General features: G+C 44.1%; 2 protein-coding genes across 4 annotated transcripts in view; one reads left to right on the top strand and one right to left on the bottom strand.

Annotated features, from left to right (window-relative positions):
* Positions 1-1,903, bottom strand: part of COL4A1 (collagen type IV alpha 1 chain) — a 121,024-nt gene extending 119,121 nt beyond the window's left edge. For all 3 annotated transcript variants that reach the window (XR_010439627.1, XM_064708994.1, XM_064708991.1), the window contains exon 1: positions 1,578-1,903. Coding sequence is in view for 2 of the 3 variants with exons in the window: in XM_064708994.1 (XP_064565064.1) it covers positions 1,578-1,640 (63 nt within the window). In the remaining variant the exon portion in view is untranslated. The remainder of the gene's footprint in view (positions 1-1,577) is intronic.
* Positions 1,904-1,905: 2 nt separating this feature from the next.
* Positions 1,906-20,513, top strand: part of COL4A2 (collagen type IV alpha 2 chain) — a 143,255-nt gene continuing 124,647 nt past the window's right edge. The window contains exons 1-3 of the mRNA XM_064708978.1: positions 1,906-2,025; positions 2,300-2,403; positions 2,541-2,601. Coding sequence (XP_064565048.1) covers positions 2,360-2,403; positions 2,541-2,601 — 105 coding nt within the window. The 5' untranslated portion in view covers positions 1,906-2,025; positions 2,300-2,359. The remainder of the gene's footprint in view (positions 2,026-2,299; positions 2,404-2,540; positions 2,602-20,513) is intronic.

The following is a 20,513-nucleotide window of genomic DNA, read 5'->3' on the forward strand; positions in this document are numbered from 1 at the left end:
TGAGCTTAACACACAAAGAATGGTTAATTATGAGAATAGCTTCATAACATAATTAACAGCTTCAGGTTACATTTTAAGAAATCTTGATTTTAATGGAATAATTTATCCAGCACATCGCTAGATACTTTTATAACAGAGCCTCTTCACAGTTGCCAAAGACCTCAAATTGTACAACGAATACTAAAGTTTGTACCTTCTTTTAATAAGCACCTCATGCCTACATAGTTTTGTGTCTTTGACTGACAGTCATGGTTCACCCAATGACTTCGCTTTGCAGCACAAGGTGGGAATGTATCTCACAGATAGGTATTTTTATCTCTAGATATACCAAATTCAGAACTCAAATGTAAATAATTTACTTCAAAATACTCTAATTAACTAAAATTAATTACAACCTTAAGGGAATACAGTTTAATCAACTTAATGGCAAGTGCTGGGTGAATTGCCTTAGAGGATTCACCACTGAGTGATCTATTGCAATCACAGTAAGCCTGATATTATCAACCTAGGAGCAACAGACAAGACATCGGAAGTTCAGTGCATTGCTTACTTCAGTTGATTCAATACATACACACCATCCCACAGAGGCATCAAAATTCATTATAGGACTTAATTTCAGCTGAAATTGCAGAAAAGCTTAAAATAACCCTTTCCCATACCTCCATTGTTGACTGAAACGTTAATGCAAGATCTTACATTTATAGCAGGAAGCATGACAAAAGCCATGTGTCTACAGCTACTGAGAAGTTTTCTGCACTCCTGAATTTCATTAATACAGTATCAACCTAACTAAATTCAAGGAAACAAGGAGACACAAAAAGATAACCCAATACAAATTATTGTGTCAGCTGCCCATTACTTAGGCATACAGAAGGAACAGCCCAAATACTTCAGGAGCGCCAGCAGAGAGAGTCCTTTAGACTTAAGGACAGCTAATAGCTATTATCACAGTGATAAAATTAGCTCCCTTAGCAAAACTTTCAGACTACTTGCATGCTTTCGATTTTACAAAGCCTAAGCCACAATCTAGTTCCATCCGGAAAGATGCCAGAATTCAGCTTTAACCATTAACATTAGGATCCTTCGCAGTCCCCAGCCTACCGCCCACCGTGGGGGTCAAAGGCAGCGTGCACAGCACTTTGAATCCAAGCAGCCAACTCTAAATTATTATTAATATAAATTTTGTTTCTTTTTTACTTTTTAAATTGTTATTCTTTTTCACCGTGGCAACACAGCTCGGTACTTTTCAGTCCCGGGTGGGTGCGAGCGTTCCATCCCTCCCCAGTCAGCGGCGCTCCGTGCCGGGCCGTAGGAGAGCGCTGCGGGCCCGTCCTGCCGGACCCGCGGCCATCCCCGCTCCGCTCCGCGCCCGCGGCGGGCAGGCACAGCCCCGCGCAGCGCCGGGGCCGCCGGGCATCCGCGCCCAGCCCACCTGGCTGCCCCAGTGCCCCGGGAGCCGAGGCCCCGCTCCGGCTCCCGCCCCGTCCCATCCCGCACCGCTCCCGCGGCTCCCCGTGAGGGGGTCCCGCGTGTGCGCCCCATGGCGCAGCCCGGAGGAGCCGCCCCCGCGTACTCACCGCGGCGGACACGGCGCTGAGCTCGGCGCTCAGCAGCAGCCCGAAGCCCAGCCAGAGCCGCATGCTGCCGCGCACTGCTCCGCGCCGTCGGTCCCTGGGCGGCGGGGCGCCGCCGACTCACAGTGGGGCTCCGCGGGGCCGGCCCCACATGCGCGTCTCTTCCCTCCGTCGCGGCCGCGGCGCTTGCAATGCCTCGGGGGCGAAGGACTCGACTCGTCGTACACGATGGGCGGTGGCAGCCCCCCCTCTCCTCCCCTCCGGGCGGGGACCCTGGGAGGGCGCAACCTCGCCCGCTCCCGTTCCCCGCTGGCCGCAGTTCTTCCGCCTCCCGGTCCCCGCCGCGGGTGTGTGGTGGGCCGCGGGGGGCGCGGGCGGAGCTGGGAGGCGCGCCGCTTCCCCGCCGCACACGGCCGCGGCCGCCCGGCACGGCACGGCACGGTTCGGCACGGTACGGCAGCGGTGCGGAGCGGGCGCGGGGCGGGCGGCGGAAGGGGCCGGGGCAGCGGCGGGAGCTGCGCTCCGCTCGGCCCGTCGGGGTCCGCGCCCGCGGGTGGCTGCGCGCCGGCAGGAGCGGCTCGGGAGGGAGCGGCGGGACAGCCCCTCTGCCCCCGGATCGCGGCCCGGCCGCAGGGGCCGCTCCCTGCCCCGGCAGCGGCGTCGCCGAGCGCGGAGACCTCCGCGGGGGGAGCGGCGTTCCGAACGGGCTCTGCTCTGCCTTGCAGGGGTGGCCGTCCGGCGGGAGGGAGCCCTGAGCCGAGCCCCCGGCCGGGGAAGGAGCGAAAATGGACATCTCGCAGCTTCCCAGTGCACGTACTTTCCTTTGTCAGTAAGTAATTCCGCTCGAAAGGCTTTTGGAAATAACTTTTTTAAAGTCGTATTGTCACCTTTAACTGCAGAGCGTAATCACGTGTTTGTTTTGCACTAGCTGAAAACAATATCGTCCTTATTCACCTTTCCCTGCAGGGATACGGGGCTTTTGCTGATCCTGATGGAAGTTGTGCTGTCAGCCGTCAAAGTGGACGCTGTAAGTAAAACATCTGACTTTTACTGAGGAGAGAAGAGGACAAAAAAGCAGTTTCCTTGGTACTAATAAGTGAGGAACTGCGTTTTCCTTGCCAGATGGCTTATCTGTCTTTCTATTAAAAGAAACAACTAACAGATCATCTTAGGAAGCCTTACAGATTGCTGTCTTCAACAACATGACGTTCAGCAGAGAAGCATAATGCTTCAAGTGTCAGGTTGTTTGAAGTATTCTGCTGTTAATTTCTCTGTTTAGGTATTTTGTTAAAACAAAAGTGAAACAAACCAAATAATTTCTTTATTTTTTGTGAGAAACACACCAAAAATGCAGCGCTCCAGATACCAACGAGTACAATGAAGACATTTCACCTGCAGGTTAACTATACCAATATAGTTAACCTGCAGGTGAAATGTCTTCATTTACATACAAACCTCAACTGAGGACTGTGAAGCTTATTTCTACAAGTCAGAGTTTATAAATAAATTGTTGTTTAAAATAAATTGCTAAATCAAAAAAATGTGCCATATAGGTGGTTGCAGCTATCTACCTGAGTTGATATAAGTAGAAGTTACTAAACTCTTGCATCATTGTCACAAGGATGTGAAAGCTGTGAGAGGTAATGCCTAGCAGAGTGCAACATTCCTATGTGCCACTTGCCTGTTGCAAAGCTTGGTGAGTTCAATGGGAATAGATTTTGGATCAGGCCTGAATATAGGATACTGAGGTTGGTAGGCTTGGCTTGTGGCTGCATTTATTGGTCAGCCACAAGTGTGGGTGAGGCTTTGTGGTCATGTGCTAGTGGGACCTTGATTACATTTTTTTCAAAAGCTATCCTGCTTTGTCTGTTTTATCCCTTTTGTCCACAACTTTTTGACTTTCCACTTTATATAGATGTGTGATGATAGACCACATCTCTGGTGAGATGGCATACTGTGTTAGGGACTGGGGAATACTGTGTTAGGGACTGGGGAATACTTTGCTAGGGAATTGGAAATACTGTGTTAGGGAATGGGGAATGCTGTGTTAGGGACTAGGGAATGCTGTGTTAGGGAATGGGGAATACTGTGTTAGGGACTGGGAAATACTGTGTTAGGGACTGAGGAATACTGTGCTAGGGAATTGGAAATGCTGTGTTAGGGACTGGGAAGTACTGTGTTAAGGACTGGAAAATACTGTGCTAGGGACTGGGAAATACTGTGTTAAGGACTGGAAAATACTGTGTTAGGGACTGGGAAATCCTAGGGCTTTTGCAGCAGGTGCTGTGACACAGGATAATCCCGCACTCCAGCTGCAGTTGGCATGTAGTGCCTGCCCGTCAGCCTGCATGGATGGTTGATCTCTCCACATCATGCCTAAGCAAGAGCTGTCTGGCTGGGGACCCACAGCCCTGTGGGAAGGGACAGGAGCAAGAACCTTAAGTGTCATGTGCTGCTTGTCTTTGCCTCATTTAGATACAAACATTGTTCTGTTGCATAGTGCTGAATGGATGATAAAACTACCATGTGCTACTGAAACCAGAGCAGGCTGGTGATATCTGCAATTGTTTTATGCCCAGTAATGATATCACTGGGATCAGTTGACATAAACCTGTGGCATTGTGACTCTTCTTTTATGAAGTTGTGTTGTAGTGTGTATAGCATGATACCTGAGTTTTAGCTATAGCATGGACTAATTCATTCTCCCTCATGTCCTTACAGTAGCCTGCAGGCTGTGGTGTTAAAATAGAGGTATACTGAAGAGGGATTCGAGAGATCTCGGTTAATGCATGCAGTCTGATCATGGCTGCTGTGGGATCTCAGGATCTGAGTCCTGAGATGCCGAGCCACCGAGACCACCCTTGGGGGGCTCAGGAGTCCTGGAATGTTGCCAGAAGTGTCTGGTGGCTGGACTTTGACCCTACACGGGAGATGACACCTGTATGAAGATAGGAGGACTTCACCGGGGTGAATGGTGAAGGGATTAGTTAATTAGAGGGTGAGACACAGGGTTTAGGATTTATGTACAGGGGGGTTTAGAGAAGTAAGATGGAGGAATTGGGGCGTGTCCTGTCCTCCTTCTTCTTCTCCTCCATCTTCTTTGGTGATGGTGGCACTTTTGGATTGGTTATTACTAAAAGTGCACCGGGCAATAAGAATAAATGGTATTGGGGAAAAATGATAAATATTGTACACGTAACAATGGGTATAAAGATAGGTGGCTGCCCGGAGGGCAGTACAGTGTGCTCATGGCTGACTGCTGAGCAGACCTCTGTCGGGCTGAAAGAACATCTTTTAGATAAACAATTAATAAACATAAAAACCGAAAGAAGAACTGAAGCCTCTTCTCGTCCTTCGATACGCGGGCTGTCCCAAGGCCACTCCGGGCCTTTCCAGGCCCTTCAAACAGCCGAGAAACCCAACAGCTGCTTGAATCTCCACATGCTGATTTTCCCAGAGAATCTTGAAAAAGTAAATTGGCTTGCTTAAAGGTTTAATTTCTCAGATTTGGTAGTTCCTAAGGTGGTGGCTGTATAGGAGATGAAACACTCCAGTGAATGTGAATGGGGAAGTCTGGTCATGTTTCCATGAAAAAGTGAGCTGCACTGCCACCACAATATTCATCCCATTTTCCACTCATATGCTGCTTCCTTCCCTTGGTCAGCACAAGTCTTTCTGTAGTTGTGTGGTGAGCTGATTTGGAAAATTCCTTGTTTGTACTAATGACTACCCCAAAAAAGAAGAGGGGTGAGAGCTAACTTTATCCTGGGTCAGATCATCACTTGTATTCATAGAAACCTGGGCTGGGCATGGGTTGGAAGCAGGCAGCTGGGGGTGGGAGGAGGGTTGGGCTTGCTCCTTGCAGTGACTGCTCTGGTCAAATATGTTTGTAAGTGACAAAGTGGGTGTCAGTGGGAACCAGTAGCACCTGAACAGTTGCCAGAGTTGCTGGCAGTCGTATTGTTTATATTGTAATCCTGTTTGTCACACTGAATCTTCTCCTATTTGTTACACAGATCAATGTGCTAATGTTATGAAGTGTTTTATTAGCTTGGATTTAAAAAAACTGGTATGAATTATTAGTGTCTGTGGGATCAGGTCTTAAAAGTCATGGTTCTGCCTGTAGTGAGACAGGCAGAGCTGCTGGCTTTGACAGCCATATATATGTGAATGAGTTACAGCTGCTGCACATAAGTGGTGTTGAATGAGAAAAATTGCACATAGGAAGAAATTGGAGGGAGATTAAGGAAAGGGCAGGAAAGAGGGAGAGAGGAAGAGTGGAACTCGGAGAGTTTGACTGAATGTGTTGCCTGGCAGGCTGCTGCTGGCTGTTAGGGAGACGGATGTTTCTCAGCAGAAAAAGACATGAGAGCAGGAAAAAGAAGGAGGATGTTTGGGATATCAGAGAACTGGAAGAGAAAAAAATGGTGTCTCTGGCAAGAGAAGAGGATGCTGGTTGCAGACTTGAAGAACTAAGGAAGAGAAGTCCCTGAATGGAAGTGCCAGGACAGACAGCCAAATGGGGTGGATCAGGCACAGTTATCTTTAGCGCTCTTTGGCGTACATTGGATAGTGATGTTAGAGGCCTCAAATAACTTTGGAACTACTCTGAATTGTAGATTTAATAATTCACATGGCTTGAATAAAATTAAGCAGTATTAACTACCTGAAGTTCAACTAAGTTTACAGATTTTTTTCTCCCTTTCTGTCCCTGCTAATGCATTACATCAAAAATAGAGTTCTTGGGTATTTTTTTTCTCTTTGGAGACAATGTATCTTCTGCTAATGCTGATTATTTTTTCTTTTGTCTTCCAAAAAAGAACACTTTTCCCTAAGTAGTTTTGTAACATTTGATTACTTTATTTGTGTCCTTTTAGTATATTTTTTTAACTGCCTCTAACAAAAGTTACTTTTTTCCCAAGTTATATTCAGGTGAGAGCAATAGAATCCCTGCAAAGAAAGAAATAATTGTCAGATCAAAGAAAGAAAATTGAGAGAGAATAAGTTTGAATAACATCTGCAAAAATAACAGCAAGTAACAGATCACAACTGTCATTATAACAGGAGACCATATATAGATATATAGAAAGAAAATGGTTGAAGTAGCACATGAGATACAATTCTCTTCGCTTCTGTGAGATTTTAAGGGGATATATCATGGAGAATATCATCAAGTGGAAGAAGCAAGAAATCTTTAACAGAGAAGATAAAACCAACACTACTATGTACTACTTCTATTGGTTTTGTCATGAAATTAGATTGCTGACATGGGGACCTAAGTTATTGCTCTAAGTTAAAATGTGTCAATGCTCTGGGCTGTCTCACATCCAGGTTTTCCCAGATGTGTCCTGTTTTATTCCATCTGGAAAGTTTTGGCTGGTTGAAACAGGAGGACTTTTTTCATTAACACAGGATTTCCAGGCTAAATAAGCAGGGTGGAGTCATCATTTGGCCCATCCTGCTTAATGTGTCTACTGTAAATGTAGGCACTGGGTCACGGTGTGAGAAATGTGATAAGGCAGGCATACTGCCCAGGTGATTTAGGAAGGAGGCATCAATCTGATGTATTGATTTAATCTCCCACATTACTTATTTAGTGCATGCAAAGTGAATCTACCTCTTCCTGGAAACACCAGACTCCCTGTGGGCTGCTTTAGAAATAGCCTAGGAAATTCCCCAAAAAGATACATTGCAATCCTAATTTAGAACAGCTTCATTTGAGGTGTATCCACACTGACAGACATGGCTTATTTAGATCTGATTAAGTAAGTGTGTAGTTGGGCTCATGTCGTTACAGAGCACGACGCAGCACAAAGTACCACGACTCCATCAGGAGGCTGCAAGAGAGATTTATTATAGCAGCATGTTGCTTTTAATCTTTTTCAAGATGTTTACATTAACCCAACATGCACATTCACTGCCCATTGGTTATAGGAAAGAAACAAAGTTCTCAGTGCGTGACCAAGGAGCCATGTCATTCTGTGAGCCAGCTAGAGTCTGTATATCTTAACTTTGACCGTCATCATGTCTCCATGGTGACAACCTTGGTGTCTTCCTCAGGAGAAATATGGGGCTTTCCTTTAGCTTCAGGAGGCCTTTGCTGGCTCACAAGAACAGCACAGAATGTCTTTCCTACAGGCTCATCTTTGAGTATGAGTGGTGTTCCATAAGAAAATCAGACAGAATAATGATACCTTGAAAAAATCACTAGCATTTTGGGGACCCTCCTAGCACATCTCATTGCTTTATTCAAAATTTCTTTGAGCGCTGGAAGAATTATTGGGCAGTTAAGAGAGGACTCTTTCCATGTTCAGTCACGGAGCTGACAGGAAGGGGCAGCTCTCTTAAAGAACTCTGAGAAATCCTGAATGAAGGAGGTGACAGCTGCCTAAGGCAAAGCCCCTCATTTTCACTGCCATCAACAGCCATGTCTTGGTCTGGCAGTGCTGTTTCAATGCTGAGGATCACAGAGTTTGTATCACATTGTGGACAGGCAGCAGGATGGCTGCCCAAGTGGGAATTTATTTATGGTTTTTTTTAAACAGCCATGACTTCTCCCATCAACATCATATGATGGCAGACAGGCAGGCACATTCACAGCCATTATTGCACACATGGAAATGCAGTCATGGTTGATAGCTTTGAATTCCTTATTTTTGGTCCCTCTTTGCTTGTGTGCTGTCTGCTCCACTCATCAGTAAAAGAGTTTTTTCCTCTCTAAATTCTTCCTTGAAATTCTTTTTTATCTGCCATGCCTATGAAACTGATACTGATTCTAATTTATTAATTAATCATTCTTTCTTGAAAGATTTCTTTAAGAGTCATTTGTTCTATGTCTGTGTGGAAAAAATTAGAGAGTCTATTCTTTGTATACAGTCATATCCTGTATAAGTGAATCAAGTTATGCATGCAAGGACAAGACAGGTTATACCAAAAGCAAAATGCTTTATCTGCCTGAAGTTAGCGATGATGATGATGAGGAGGAGGAGTTTCTTGCATGTGTCCATGTTTTTTGAGCTCTCTGTGCAAAGTCACATATAGGTTCTTTACTCTCTTCTTTATAGATCAGAACTATGCTCAAAGAGTACTTACTATAATATATTCAATTTAATTCTATCTTGTTGAGTTATTAACTGGCATATCATATGTCATGCTGCATTTGGTAGCAAAATAGACAGAGTTCTGTCAGCCTCCCAGAATTCTCAGAGTTAAAATATTGATACTGAGAGACAAGAACCCTGATAAGGTAAACTGTCATGTAATAAAATGATCTTGTTGTTTTTTCACCTTACTCTGAAAGTAGCTGAAGTGGTTTCAGAAATTCAGCATTGCTTTTCCTTGAGGTTTTAAGATAGGACATCTGGGTTTTATTGTGTAGTGATTTTACCACAGGAAGCCCTTATTATGCATTATGATACTAAACCTATCTTGTAGTTTTTAAATTTTGCACAAAAAAATTATTTGTAGATCCAAATATGTTTGCCTTACTCAGAATGTAAAGCTGCATAGTGGCTTATTCAGTTATACTATAAGCAAACACATTTGTTCTAAATATTTTAATTCATTAGTTCAGAGCACATTTTTTATTAGTGTTGTGTTTGGGGTTTTTTGCAGTAATGCATTTCTTGTTTCTTCTTTGCTTTTGTTTTGACAAGCCAGAAGTTGGCCAAGGAGTGGAACATTCTTCATATCATATTGTACTGATCCAAGATCTTCTGAGAGTTCAATGTTAATTTAGTAGCTCACATAGTTTTGCCTAAGAAGGTAGCTTATCTTGCTTTATTCCCAGTGCCCTGTTTGCTCCTCAGGAGTAAAAAGCACAGTGAAATTTGCAGTGTTTCCTGATGTTTATCAAGTTATTTTCTTTAAAATGGCAGCACCTAGTTGATAGCAGCAGTTGACTCAGCTCACAGTGAAAGTATGTGATCTTTATCATGCAAACATTTCTGAGTGACCAAGGACCAACACTGTTGGTTTCCACGTGCCCTTTTTTGTCCATTTGGAAGCTGAAGGTGCTGGTTTGATACAAAGAAAGCTCCTTGTTTTCACACCCTAGAAACAATGTGTAACAAGGAAAAATGCTCTCACAGTTCATGAGCAAACTTGCATTTATGTGATTAATTTTCCCTACATCAGCAGAGTCATGTTTTTGTTGCAGTTTCCCCTCTTTGACAGTCACAGTGTTTGACTAGGCTGCTGCATCTTCTGAACATACCTGGTTTTGTGCTTTCTTTCAGTTTCTGCCTTTACTTTTGTGCTTCCTGGGAATGAGGGATGATGTGGTTGTGGATTGAGCAGCAGCAGAGTGGGCAGGGAGCAGGGGAGCCAGGGTGGGGAGGTAGGACATGTACCCTCCAGCGGATCCAGGTGGTCACCAGGGGCAGACACAGCCCTGGAGGGCAGGGCAGGGCCATAGGGATGGAGCCAGGCAGAGGCCAGGCTGGGGAATTTGCCCACAGCGTGTCCTGGCACAGGCATGGCTGAACACAGCTCAGGTCAGCACCAAGGCCCAGCCTTCAGCCAGGCTCCCAGGCTGCTGGCAGGCCTGGCACAGGCATGGCTGAGCACAGCTCGGGTCAGCACCGAGGCCCAGCATTCAGCCTTGGCTGAGCACAGCTCAGGTCAGCACTAAGGCCCAGCATTCAGCCAGGCTCCCAGGCTGCTGGCAGGCCTGGCACAGGCGTGGCTGAGCTCAGGTCAGGTCAGCACTGAGGCCCAGCATTCAGCTGAGCTCCCAGACTGCTGGCAGGCCAGGGGGAAGCCCCACTTCTCCCAGGCCTTTTCCCACACAGCGCCCTGGGAGCGCAGCTGCACCTTGAGCTGGTCCTGCACCCGCTGAGCACACCCGGGGCTCCCCTGGGCTGGGATGGGGAGCCAGCCTGAGGCAGAGGCAGCCAGCACGTCCTAGTGCAGCCCAGCTGGCCACAGGGAGGCTGGGAAGCTGGAAAAGCAGATGTGTAAGTTTCAAATATGTGGCAATTTTACAGCAATTGACATGTTTTAGGAGGGCCGGAACAGAATTTAAAAATTGACCAGAGACTTCTGTATTAATTGAAAGGGCAGCATCATTTGGTATATCTCTCCAGGAATAGTTCCTCAACAGGGGATTTTTTGTCAAGAAAACCCCCTGATTTCCAATATAAATTTACTAACAAGTTCTATTTTTATTTCATAAACACGAGATCAGAAAAACATTTTGATCATATCAGTTACTGAGGATGCACGCTTACTGGGATATTTCAGGCATCCTATTTATTTGCAAATGATCCCGACCTTTATTTTGAAGTAGCTTTCTGAAGTTAGCAAGTAAAGATCATTCGGATAAATAGGGCTTGGCTTATTTTTGGCAGGTCCTAGCTGCAGATCCTACCCACACCTCTTCTCACTATTGGATGATGCAGCCCAATAATAAATCCTTTATTCCAAGTATACTTTTCCTTTATAGTTCACCAGACCCTTAAAGGTCTGACAAAAATCACTTGAATATATAATCAGGCTGTATACAGAAAAGTAATGCTGGGCAAAGTGAAATATTTTGCATACAGCACATTTGTTTTGTTCTACAATTGGAGTTTTTTGGGGTTTTGGTGCTTTGTTTTGTTGTCTTCCAGTTTGTGTCATTACAAAACAACTAACTGCCTCAGGTTTGAGCCTTGTCACAAAGCACAGCTCTGAACTCCTGAGTTTTTACATCCAGTGGAATTCCAGGACCTTGCATACCTGCCATTGGTGTCTGAGCAGTGTGGCTGTCCTTCTGTCCATCCTCTGGAGGCTGCAGCTCCTGGCTCAACACTGAGCTGACCCCCTTGGTGCACACCCCAGCCTTCCGTGGAAACATAGGCTTGGAAACAAACCTGTTGCTCATCAGAGATAAAAAGAAGGAAAAAAGCCATCTGCACAAATTGTCAATTCTCTGCCTGAACCACATGGGTCTCCGTTGTCAGGTCCTGCCCATGCTTGTAGGGAGCAGAATCATTTTCCAAGGTTGGGACAGGAAACTGGGAAAGCTTCGCAGGCTTTCCCCGTCGCCCTGGTGTGTGTCTTGCTCTCAGCAGAGTGTTGTCTCCTGCTGCTCCATCTGTGCAGTCCCCGGGCACGCTGCATATGGATGAGGAAAGGCATTCCCACATTCAAGCTGCAGCCTCGCTGACCCCGTGTAATTGATGTTCAGACACCTGGTCCGAGTCTCACGGCATCCTGAACACATGGGCCGAGACCCCAGGGTGCAATTCCGGGAGGAGAGCAGAGCTGCTGCCGGAGTGTCCCGGGCTGAGCCCCGGCGCAGGGAGTGGGCAGAAAGGAATGCTGCTCCCGCGCAGGGCTGGGAATAGCCACTGGGGCCACGGAGCATGGGAAGCCTGCATATCTCCCCAAGCCAGCAGCCAGAGAAACAGTCTGCTGGAAACAGCCCAAACGTCTCCACAAGGAGCTTAGGAAATCTTCAGTGACACTGGCTGAATGGGGAAATGTAAGCATTTTTCTTGCAGTGTGGGTCTGAGGCTGCATTTCTACCAGGTGTTTTGCAGGTTTGTGGTAAGAATAGGTGTGAAGAAGTCAGTGTGAAGTTGTCCAAATCTTCTGTCCTCAGTACGTGCCCAGGAGGTAGCCAGCACATCTGTTATCTCTTAACTCACTTAGGCATAGAGGCTTCTTCCTCTCTGGCTGTGTCCCTTACAGTAAACCGCAGAGTCCCAGGTGCATTCTCTGCCTTGTGGTCAGTTGGCACAGCCTGTCCATGTCCATAACAGTAATAGCCTCCTTAGTTTCCAAAACAGGGGGGCCCCTTAGAGACTGCCTCTGCTCCTTACATTATGCTGACTCCTGCACCATGGCCAAAACTGTCTTTGCAAGCAAAGCAAGTGAAAGCTTCCTAGCCCAAACTGCAGCCATTCAGGAGGCCATTCTGACAGCTAAATGGTACAGATGGTCTGTACCATGGCTGTGGGGCACAGGGCTCCTTTACACATTATTATAGACCTGGAGCATGTGTGCCTCAGACTGACATAACTGGCTGGGAATCAGGGCCCACTCTCATTTCCCACATGCATCATTGTATTGGGGAGTTTTACCTGAGTAAGAACAGAGTAAAAGAACTGAGCAGCATTGTCGCCCATTTAAATAGGAAATTTGTGCCAAGAAAGACCCAAGCCCTTCCTGATAGTTTTGTTTTAAGCTTTATGTGATGATTCTTGGCATTTTCATGCTATCTGTTGATATTTCACTTCATATAAGCAAAATAAAAGACAAAAATAAGCATATAAGAAGCTGTGACTGGCAACAAGTCACAAGTTAAATTGAAAACCAGAGTTACCAAAAAACTATTTACTCATCCTCTGTGTCATGCCTAAGTGTTAGGAAAAGTGATCCTTCCCAGCAAAAGGAAAGTGACTAAAATATTTAGCCATTGGCTGCATCCTTGTTTTCTGGTGGCTCATGTTGAACATCCCAGCTGCACCCTAATCTGTTCTGGAATATCAACACTGCAGTGCCTCTTCTTCAACTCCCCCACTCTCCAGAGAGCTTTTCCAGGGAATAGGTGAGGGGCATGGCAAAAATGTGCTCTTTTACCTTGTGGTTTTAGAATGCAGTGAAGAACAGGTGAGTGGTAGAAGGGAAGGGTTTTAATTGGCCTCATTTGATGTGAACTGGGGTTTGCCAGTTGTCAGTCACACAATGCCAGCCTCCAGTCTAGGTTTCTTCCTTACTTTTCTATTCTACTTCTTTCCCATGGCAAGAGGTTTTTATTTCTTTGTGAATCACAGCCTTGCTGCCTTAGCTATTAGGCTATTAATACTGCCTTAAAAAAAAAATCTATGATAAGATCATCTCTTTAGCTTTTACCTTGGTCTTAGAGAATAAGGAGAAAATCGTGAGACTCCATCCCTTCAATAATCTAGAGATAAAAGGATAAGTACCCCTTTATTTTGAGTAAACAGACTTAATTAGACTCAAAAAGAGTGAAATATGGTACTGGTTTTACACAACAAGCCATCTATGAATGAATCCCTTAAAAGAAATTATTCTTTAAATAAACTTATATGGTTGATGGACTGGGAAAAATCCAGGAAAAAAAGAAATTTCTCATTAACATTTTATGAACCTTTTTCCTCATTAATCCTTTATGAATTTATGTCATCAAATTGAGACCTCTTTAAATAAACTTATATGGTTGATGGACTGGGAAAAATCCAGGAAAAAAAGAAATTTCTCATTAACATTTTATGAACCTTTTTCCTCATTAATCCTTTATGAATTTATGTCATCAAATTGAGACCCATGCATCTTACCATCCATCCAATACATGATCTGCCCAACACTGTTGTTTATGTTTCTGTGTGAGGGGAAACTTTAAACTCTCCTTGTTGTTACTAGCTCATAACAATTGTTTTTGTGTCTTCAAGGGGATAACATAGTAGCCATTCTTCAAGAAAATGTTGCCTCTGCTTTTACAACTCTAATCTCTTGCTTGAGGTTCATATTGTCCCTTGGGGACACAGTATCACACAGAGTCACAAGTGAGTAGATGGGTGATTAGTAAGGTAGCTTGAGGCTGTATCATAAATCACTTTGAGATTGGGACTGTACTCTTGAATTTGTCTGAGTAAGGAATCCTGTGAGCCCTACAGCAACGTGCTTGCATGATCCTGTGCTGCTTCATGCTTTGAACCAACTGGTCTGTTCTTTTTCCAAGGAAAAACATACAGCAGTTACTATGAGCAAGTCACAGGCAGCCAGAAACATCATACTGGCGCGTTGGCAGCTCTTTGTGCATGGAATCCAGTTTCCATATAGAGATAGATTCCATGAGGCTTGTCAGCTGCAGTGGAACTATAGCATCTCAAATTAGGGATGACGTAATTTTTACTACTTCTTCAAGGTATTTAATTTTCATTCAGCATGATTTCCATGTTAGTCATGTATCATTCACTGTCTTCAATAAAGTCAGTAACATGTGTAAACAAGGAGAGAGGAAGTGAAGTACAGTCATCGTGCGTTATAAATGAGGAGGAGTCTGAGATCCGCCCTGGACACGTGTTCTTAGACTTGAAGCTACTGATCTTTCATTAGACTCTAAAATGAATGTTCCATTAAGACAAGGGTGCATAACTTCATAGAATAGCATAATTAATTTGGGGAGATTAAAGCTCATCCTCCTCAGGAAAAAAAAAAGGATATAAAAATGCACTTCCCGAGTAGTTTCACTACTTACCCTGCAGAGACAGTCCATGGAGAGATTACAGTGCTGCATGCAGCTGATGGGCAACCCCATCTCACTGTGCAGAAACTCCACAAACCCATGTAGGTACATACAGAAAAAATAGAATTTTTTTATTTAACAGAGGGACAGGGACCATCCTAAAATTATTTGGCTGTTATCTAAAGATCCCCCAATGCTTGCAGCATTTCTGTAAATATAAATTTAGTCTTTTCTTTGAGGAAAGTCCTATTCCTTAGTAGCTAAGAAGCCAGGCCTCAGTCCATTTTTTGTCGTTTTGTGGTCAGATTGATCTGAAGTTGTTTCAGCTGCAGAAATCTTGCTGTTTAATCTCAGAAATCCTACAGTATCTTTCTACTTCCAAGTTTGTCTACTTGGGTAGACAAGTGGGTAGTTTTCCTAAGAAAGGACACAGGAAAATTGTGAATTAAAATAAAAATGCAAGGGTTCTTTTGGGTTTTTTGGGTTCTTTTCCCTCTTGAGTAAAAGACTAAATCAGTTTTGCCATAGCTTCAAGAAACTTCCTTTTTTTTCTGGCATTTCACAGCCAAATTTTAGATAATTTTAGATAGTCTGGTTAGCCTTTGGTAGAGAGTCTTGTTAGTAGTGTCAGCTGCCCCAGCATCTTTCAAATGAGCAAAGAACACAAAAACTGCTCCAGAGCACAAGCAGGAAAGACTTCTGACCTTTTGATCTGATGATCTGTTCCCAAAATCTCTGCATGTCCAAAAGCAGCAAGACAAATACCAGAAGACTTGGAGAGTTGAGGCAAGGGGAAGCTCCGGCATTTCACAAACAGAAGAAGGGAGCAGCTCTCTGAGGAGCCCAGCTGCAGCACAGAGCTCACAACCAAGGCTGTGAGGGACCTGGAAATGGGGTTTGCTGTGAACTCCTGTAGCTCTCCTTCAAGCATCAGACTGCCCATCAGCCTTCACAACAGAGAGCTGCACAGACTCTCTTAAAAACTGTCAGCCTTCCAGTGCCTAAAGGAGGCATAAAAGATGAAGACAGACTTTACCAGGACTTGTAGTTATAGGATAAAGGGAGTGGCTTTAAACTGAAAGAGGTTAGGTATAGATTAGAAGAAATCCTTTACTGTGATGGTGATGAGGCACTTCAATAGGTTGGCCAGAGCAGCTTTTGAAGCTCCGTTCCTGGAAGTCAACAAGATCAGGTGGAATGGGGCTTTGAGAAACCTGCTCCAGTGGAAGGTGTTTCTGCTCCGGGGTGTTGGAACTAGATGATCTTTAAGGTCCCTTAAACCCAAGCCATTCTATGGAAACATAACCCCAAGGAGAGATCTATGGTTAACTAATTAGGGAGCATGAGCAAGCCAGGACTTGCTGTCTGTGCTCGCTGTGGTGTTGGTCTTGCTGCAGTCATGGTGCAGGTTAATCACAGAATCAGTGAGGTTGGAGAAGACCTCTGAGATCATTGAGTTCAACCTACGACTGAACACCACCATGTCAACCAGTCCATGGCACTCAGTGCCACATCCAGTCTTTCCTTAAACACCTCCAGGGACAGTGTCTCCACCACCTCCCTGGGCAGCCCATTCCAATGTATCATCAACCTTTCTGTGAAGAGCTTCTTTCTAATGCCCAACTAAATCTGCCTAGTGTAAGACTGTGTCCTCTTGTCCTGTCACTTGTTGCCTGGGAGAAAAGGTCGACCCCCACCTGGCTACAGCCTCCTTTCAGGTGGTTGTAGAGACTGGTAAGGTCTGTGGTGAGTCTTCTCCAGGCTAAGTAACCCCAGCTTCCTCAGCTGCTCCTCATAGAATTTGTGCTCCAGCAGCTTCACCAGCTTTGTTGCCTTTCTCTGGATGCACCCCAGCACCTCAAGGTTCTTCCTGAATGGAGGCGCCCAGAACTGGACACAAGACTCAAGGTGTGGCCTCACCAGTGCTGAATACAAGGGGACAATCTCTGCTCTGGTCCTGCTGGCCACACTATTGCTGAGACAGGCCAGGCTGCCACTGGCCTTCTTGGCCATGTGGGGACACACCAGCTCACGTTTATCAGGCTGTTGACCATCACCCCCAGGTCCTTTTCTGCTGGGCTGCTTTCCAACCACTCTGCCCCCAGTCTGTAGCTCTGTCTGGGGTTGTTGTGACCATAGTGCAGCACACAGCCTTTGTGGTTGGGCTCAGCCCATTGATCCAGCATGTCCAGGTCCCTCTGCAGAACCTTCCTACCCTCCAGCAGATCAACACTCCTATCCAGCTTGGTGTTATCCTCAGATCTGCTGGTTTGTGAGTCATGCCCCAGTCTGCATGAGGCAGAAGGTGTGCATTGCCTGGCCCAGCATACAGGGGAGAGAGAATTCATCCTCCCTGTTGGTCTGTAAGCAGGTTAACCATTTTCTCCTCCTTAGCATTCAGTACACACATCCCTGCCGTGGTTGCATTATATTAACTGTAACATCTCTTGCTTTGAAAATAACAGGGAAAGAAATGTATCAGATGTATCAGAGTGGCATTGCCACCAGTACAGGTTACTGAGCTAGGTACATCGCTAATATGAGTTACTTTCAGCAAGCTGTGTGTTTCTGCAGCAAGAGCTTTCTGAATGAAGTCCTCTAGGAGATTTTAAAAATGCACTGCGACTTTTGCTATTCAGGCCAGACACAGAACCCAGGGGGGCTCACTTGAAACTCATTTTTTAAATCTCTGTGCTGTATTGCTGTGCTGTGTTAAACATGCCCCAAAAGGTCACATTTCCAAACAGTATATTGAGCATGATTTGTAAAGAATTAGTGGTGTGGTATCTCAGTATATTGTTACATGGATTCTGTCTAGTTATTAAGGACATGTGACCAGTTGCTTTAAGTCTAAATAATTAAAGCTGAAAAGCACAATACTTCCCCGGCTCCACTGTTTTTTAATAATTAACTTCAGTGTTATGAGAGCCATTTCGTGCCACCAGCTTTTAAGCAGAACAGCGTGATGTCTTCAACAGAAAATTGCAATTTTTGTGTGTGCTATCAAATGGTCTAAAGTTTTCAGTCAGGTTTTAAAGTGCAACATGTTTGTAGAAATCCCCTTTAAAACAGTGGGTTTAAGCACACTTTGGGTCAGGCTCTAAGCATTTGGCCTTTTCTGTTAGTTGCTGCAGGATGCAACAGAACACAATAGGATTGACTGGATTTAGTTTTCAGGGTAACAATTAATAGAAATTCTTCCAGTGTGTGCTGACTGTGAGATTTCATGTTAATCGTTACTGAAGTTCTGCTTTTCAAACCTCCCCCAGGTAATAATGAGTGACTTAACATCACATACATCTTTAGGCTTTCCTGGTTTTGTAGCTGTATGTCCTGTGTATGTCCTATCTCTCTGTTTGTGCTGATAAACATATTCCTTCCTTTAAGGAGGTTCAAGTTTTAATTTCTAAGAACCAGAAGTTGAAAATGGGATCCTGGAAAAGTGAGTCAGAACATGTCACCAGACTGGTCACCTACATTTGTTACCAACCAATGAAGTTATGTATGGGGTGAAGTTATGTGAGCAGAGAGTGTGGTCCTATGACACCCCTCCCTGACATTACACCTGTGTGAGACCTACAGAACTAACTGTAAGTCTGTCCTCTCTCATCTTCTGTCCTCGCTTATCATCAGCTGAAAGTACAGGCTCAGTTTGATAGAGAAAACTTGATTCATGTGGCATATTGGTGTGAAGAAATGTATGGAATATATTAAGCAAGACTGATATTTACAAAGTAGGCTGTGAGAATGTCCTGAGTTTAATTCATGTTTGAATTACAGTGCCAGTTTTGGAGAAACATCTCATTTGTATTTTTTGTGGTTTTAAGTGCCAAAGAGCCTACCACAGCCCCTACTAGATTTTTTCAGTAGTTGATTACTCTTAAAATAATCACATTGATCTAGCTTTAGAATCAGTCTCTGAGCTTTTGTTTTACCTTTGCAAAGTAGATGAAAGAGCTTAATGTTACAAGTTTGTTTCATTATGTCATTATATAGGTACTATGCACATATAAATTAACATCCTTTTTAACTCATAGCCAATTAAGGAAAAATAATGTTTCCCTTCTCATTTCTTGCATACCTTCCATAAAACCCACAGACCAGGTTATCCTGCCACTGATGCTGTCCAATTCTCCTAGGGATAGTTATTGGATTTTGTAGATAAAACTGAAAGGGAAGTGTGGCCCTTTATGTATGTTGGCAGGCAAAGAGCATCAGAAGCTCTTTGCTTTCGGGATAATTGCAAAATTGTTTCCTTCTTTTTTGTCATCCACCCATGATGCCATCTAATTTGATGTTCCTTGGCTGCAAGCTGTTAGCCTCATTAACCTTAGTTGATAGAGTGTTCCAACATTTATGAATCTCATGTGAAAAATGATTCCTGATGGCTGGAATTTGTTTTTCTTTAATTTCTACCTTTGCCCCCTTGTCCTATTATGCATACTAGGCTGAAAATAGTAACTTGAGATTGGTGTGCCTACTTCTTACAGTGTAGAATGAATTCCAGTTAACGCTCTTGCTTTTTCTTTCTTTTAAGATAGTCATGGTAAATTAAAATTATTTAACCAGCAATCCTCCTTATTTTCACTTAGGTCTCTCATGTTTTTACATTTAGTAATAATTCTTCTGTGAAAGGAAAGGAGGAAATTCAGATGTGTATCATTTGTCACTTGGCCTATTTCCACAAATGTGATATTACCCTGATGTTAACTTTATTGTCTTACTTGGCACGTGGAGTAGGGCCAATGCAATATTCCTGTGGAAATCAAGACTTGACATTTGTGAGGCTAAAACTTCATCAGTTCTGCATTTTCACTCTGCAGAGTGGCAAAACCTCAATTCTTAAATCTAAGCGCATTTCAGCTAGCTGTGATGATCATTGCCAAATTTGCAGTTGTGGAGAGTGGGAATTTAATCCCTGTTCACAAATAAAAGGGTTTTTTTCCCCATTTTTTGGGGTCATACAGAGACTCTTGTATACTTGCATTCTACACTGGTAGCAACAGATCTTCCCATCCAGCACAGGTCATCATTAAAAGTACCATCACAAAGGCAGTTTATTTTTATTGCATTTTCTTTAAAATCCTGACATTATTAAAAAGGTTGAATGTAGGTCTCTTAAGGGCTACTAATACACATTAGGATTGGTCCATAATGCAGCATCTTAATATGGATGCAAATTCATTTGAAATTCTGAGCAATTTTGGGACAGAGTGCATTGTATTCCAGGAAGCCTGTAATATAATACAAGACTTATCAGAAAGGCTACCACACTGTTTCAATTAGCTTAAAGATTATGTTAAGTCCTTTAAGTTCAGCTGGTCTGGAGCTTGGTGGCTTTTTTCTTTTCTTTCTATTGTTTACTTTGTTGTTTCCTAATACAGGCTTCACAGGGTGAAGAGAGAAACAAACTGTGACACTTGATATCTAGGAAAAAAAGGTCATTCCACTGACAAGAGAATTGTTTACAATTGTTTACAAACAATTCTCCCTAGTCAGACTTTTAAATTAAGTTTATAAAGGATGAATAGAAAAAGGAGATTGTATGTTACCTAAGAGGGGTGTTAGGGATGAAATAATGCAAAGAAACACAGTGTACTTAGAAAGTGCAGCTGTTCATGGCCTGAAGGGATGAAATTGTGGTTACCATTCACTGGCAAGTATTATATTGTAAAGTTCATCCCTGGGTACAATTGCTTTTAGGGCTGTTTCCTTTTTGAGTTTAAAATCTTCCAAATCAA

Source organism: Zonotrichia leucophrys, chromosome 1 (genome assembly GCF_028769735.1).
Source record: "Zonotrichia leucophrys gambelii isolate GWCS_2022_RI chromosome 1, RI_Zleu_2.0, whole genome shotgun sequence".
NCBI classification, from domain to species: domain Eukaryota; kingdom Metazoa; phylum Chordata; class Aves; order Passeriformes; family Passerellidae; genus Zonotrichia; species Zonotrichia leucophrys.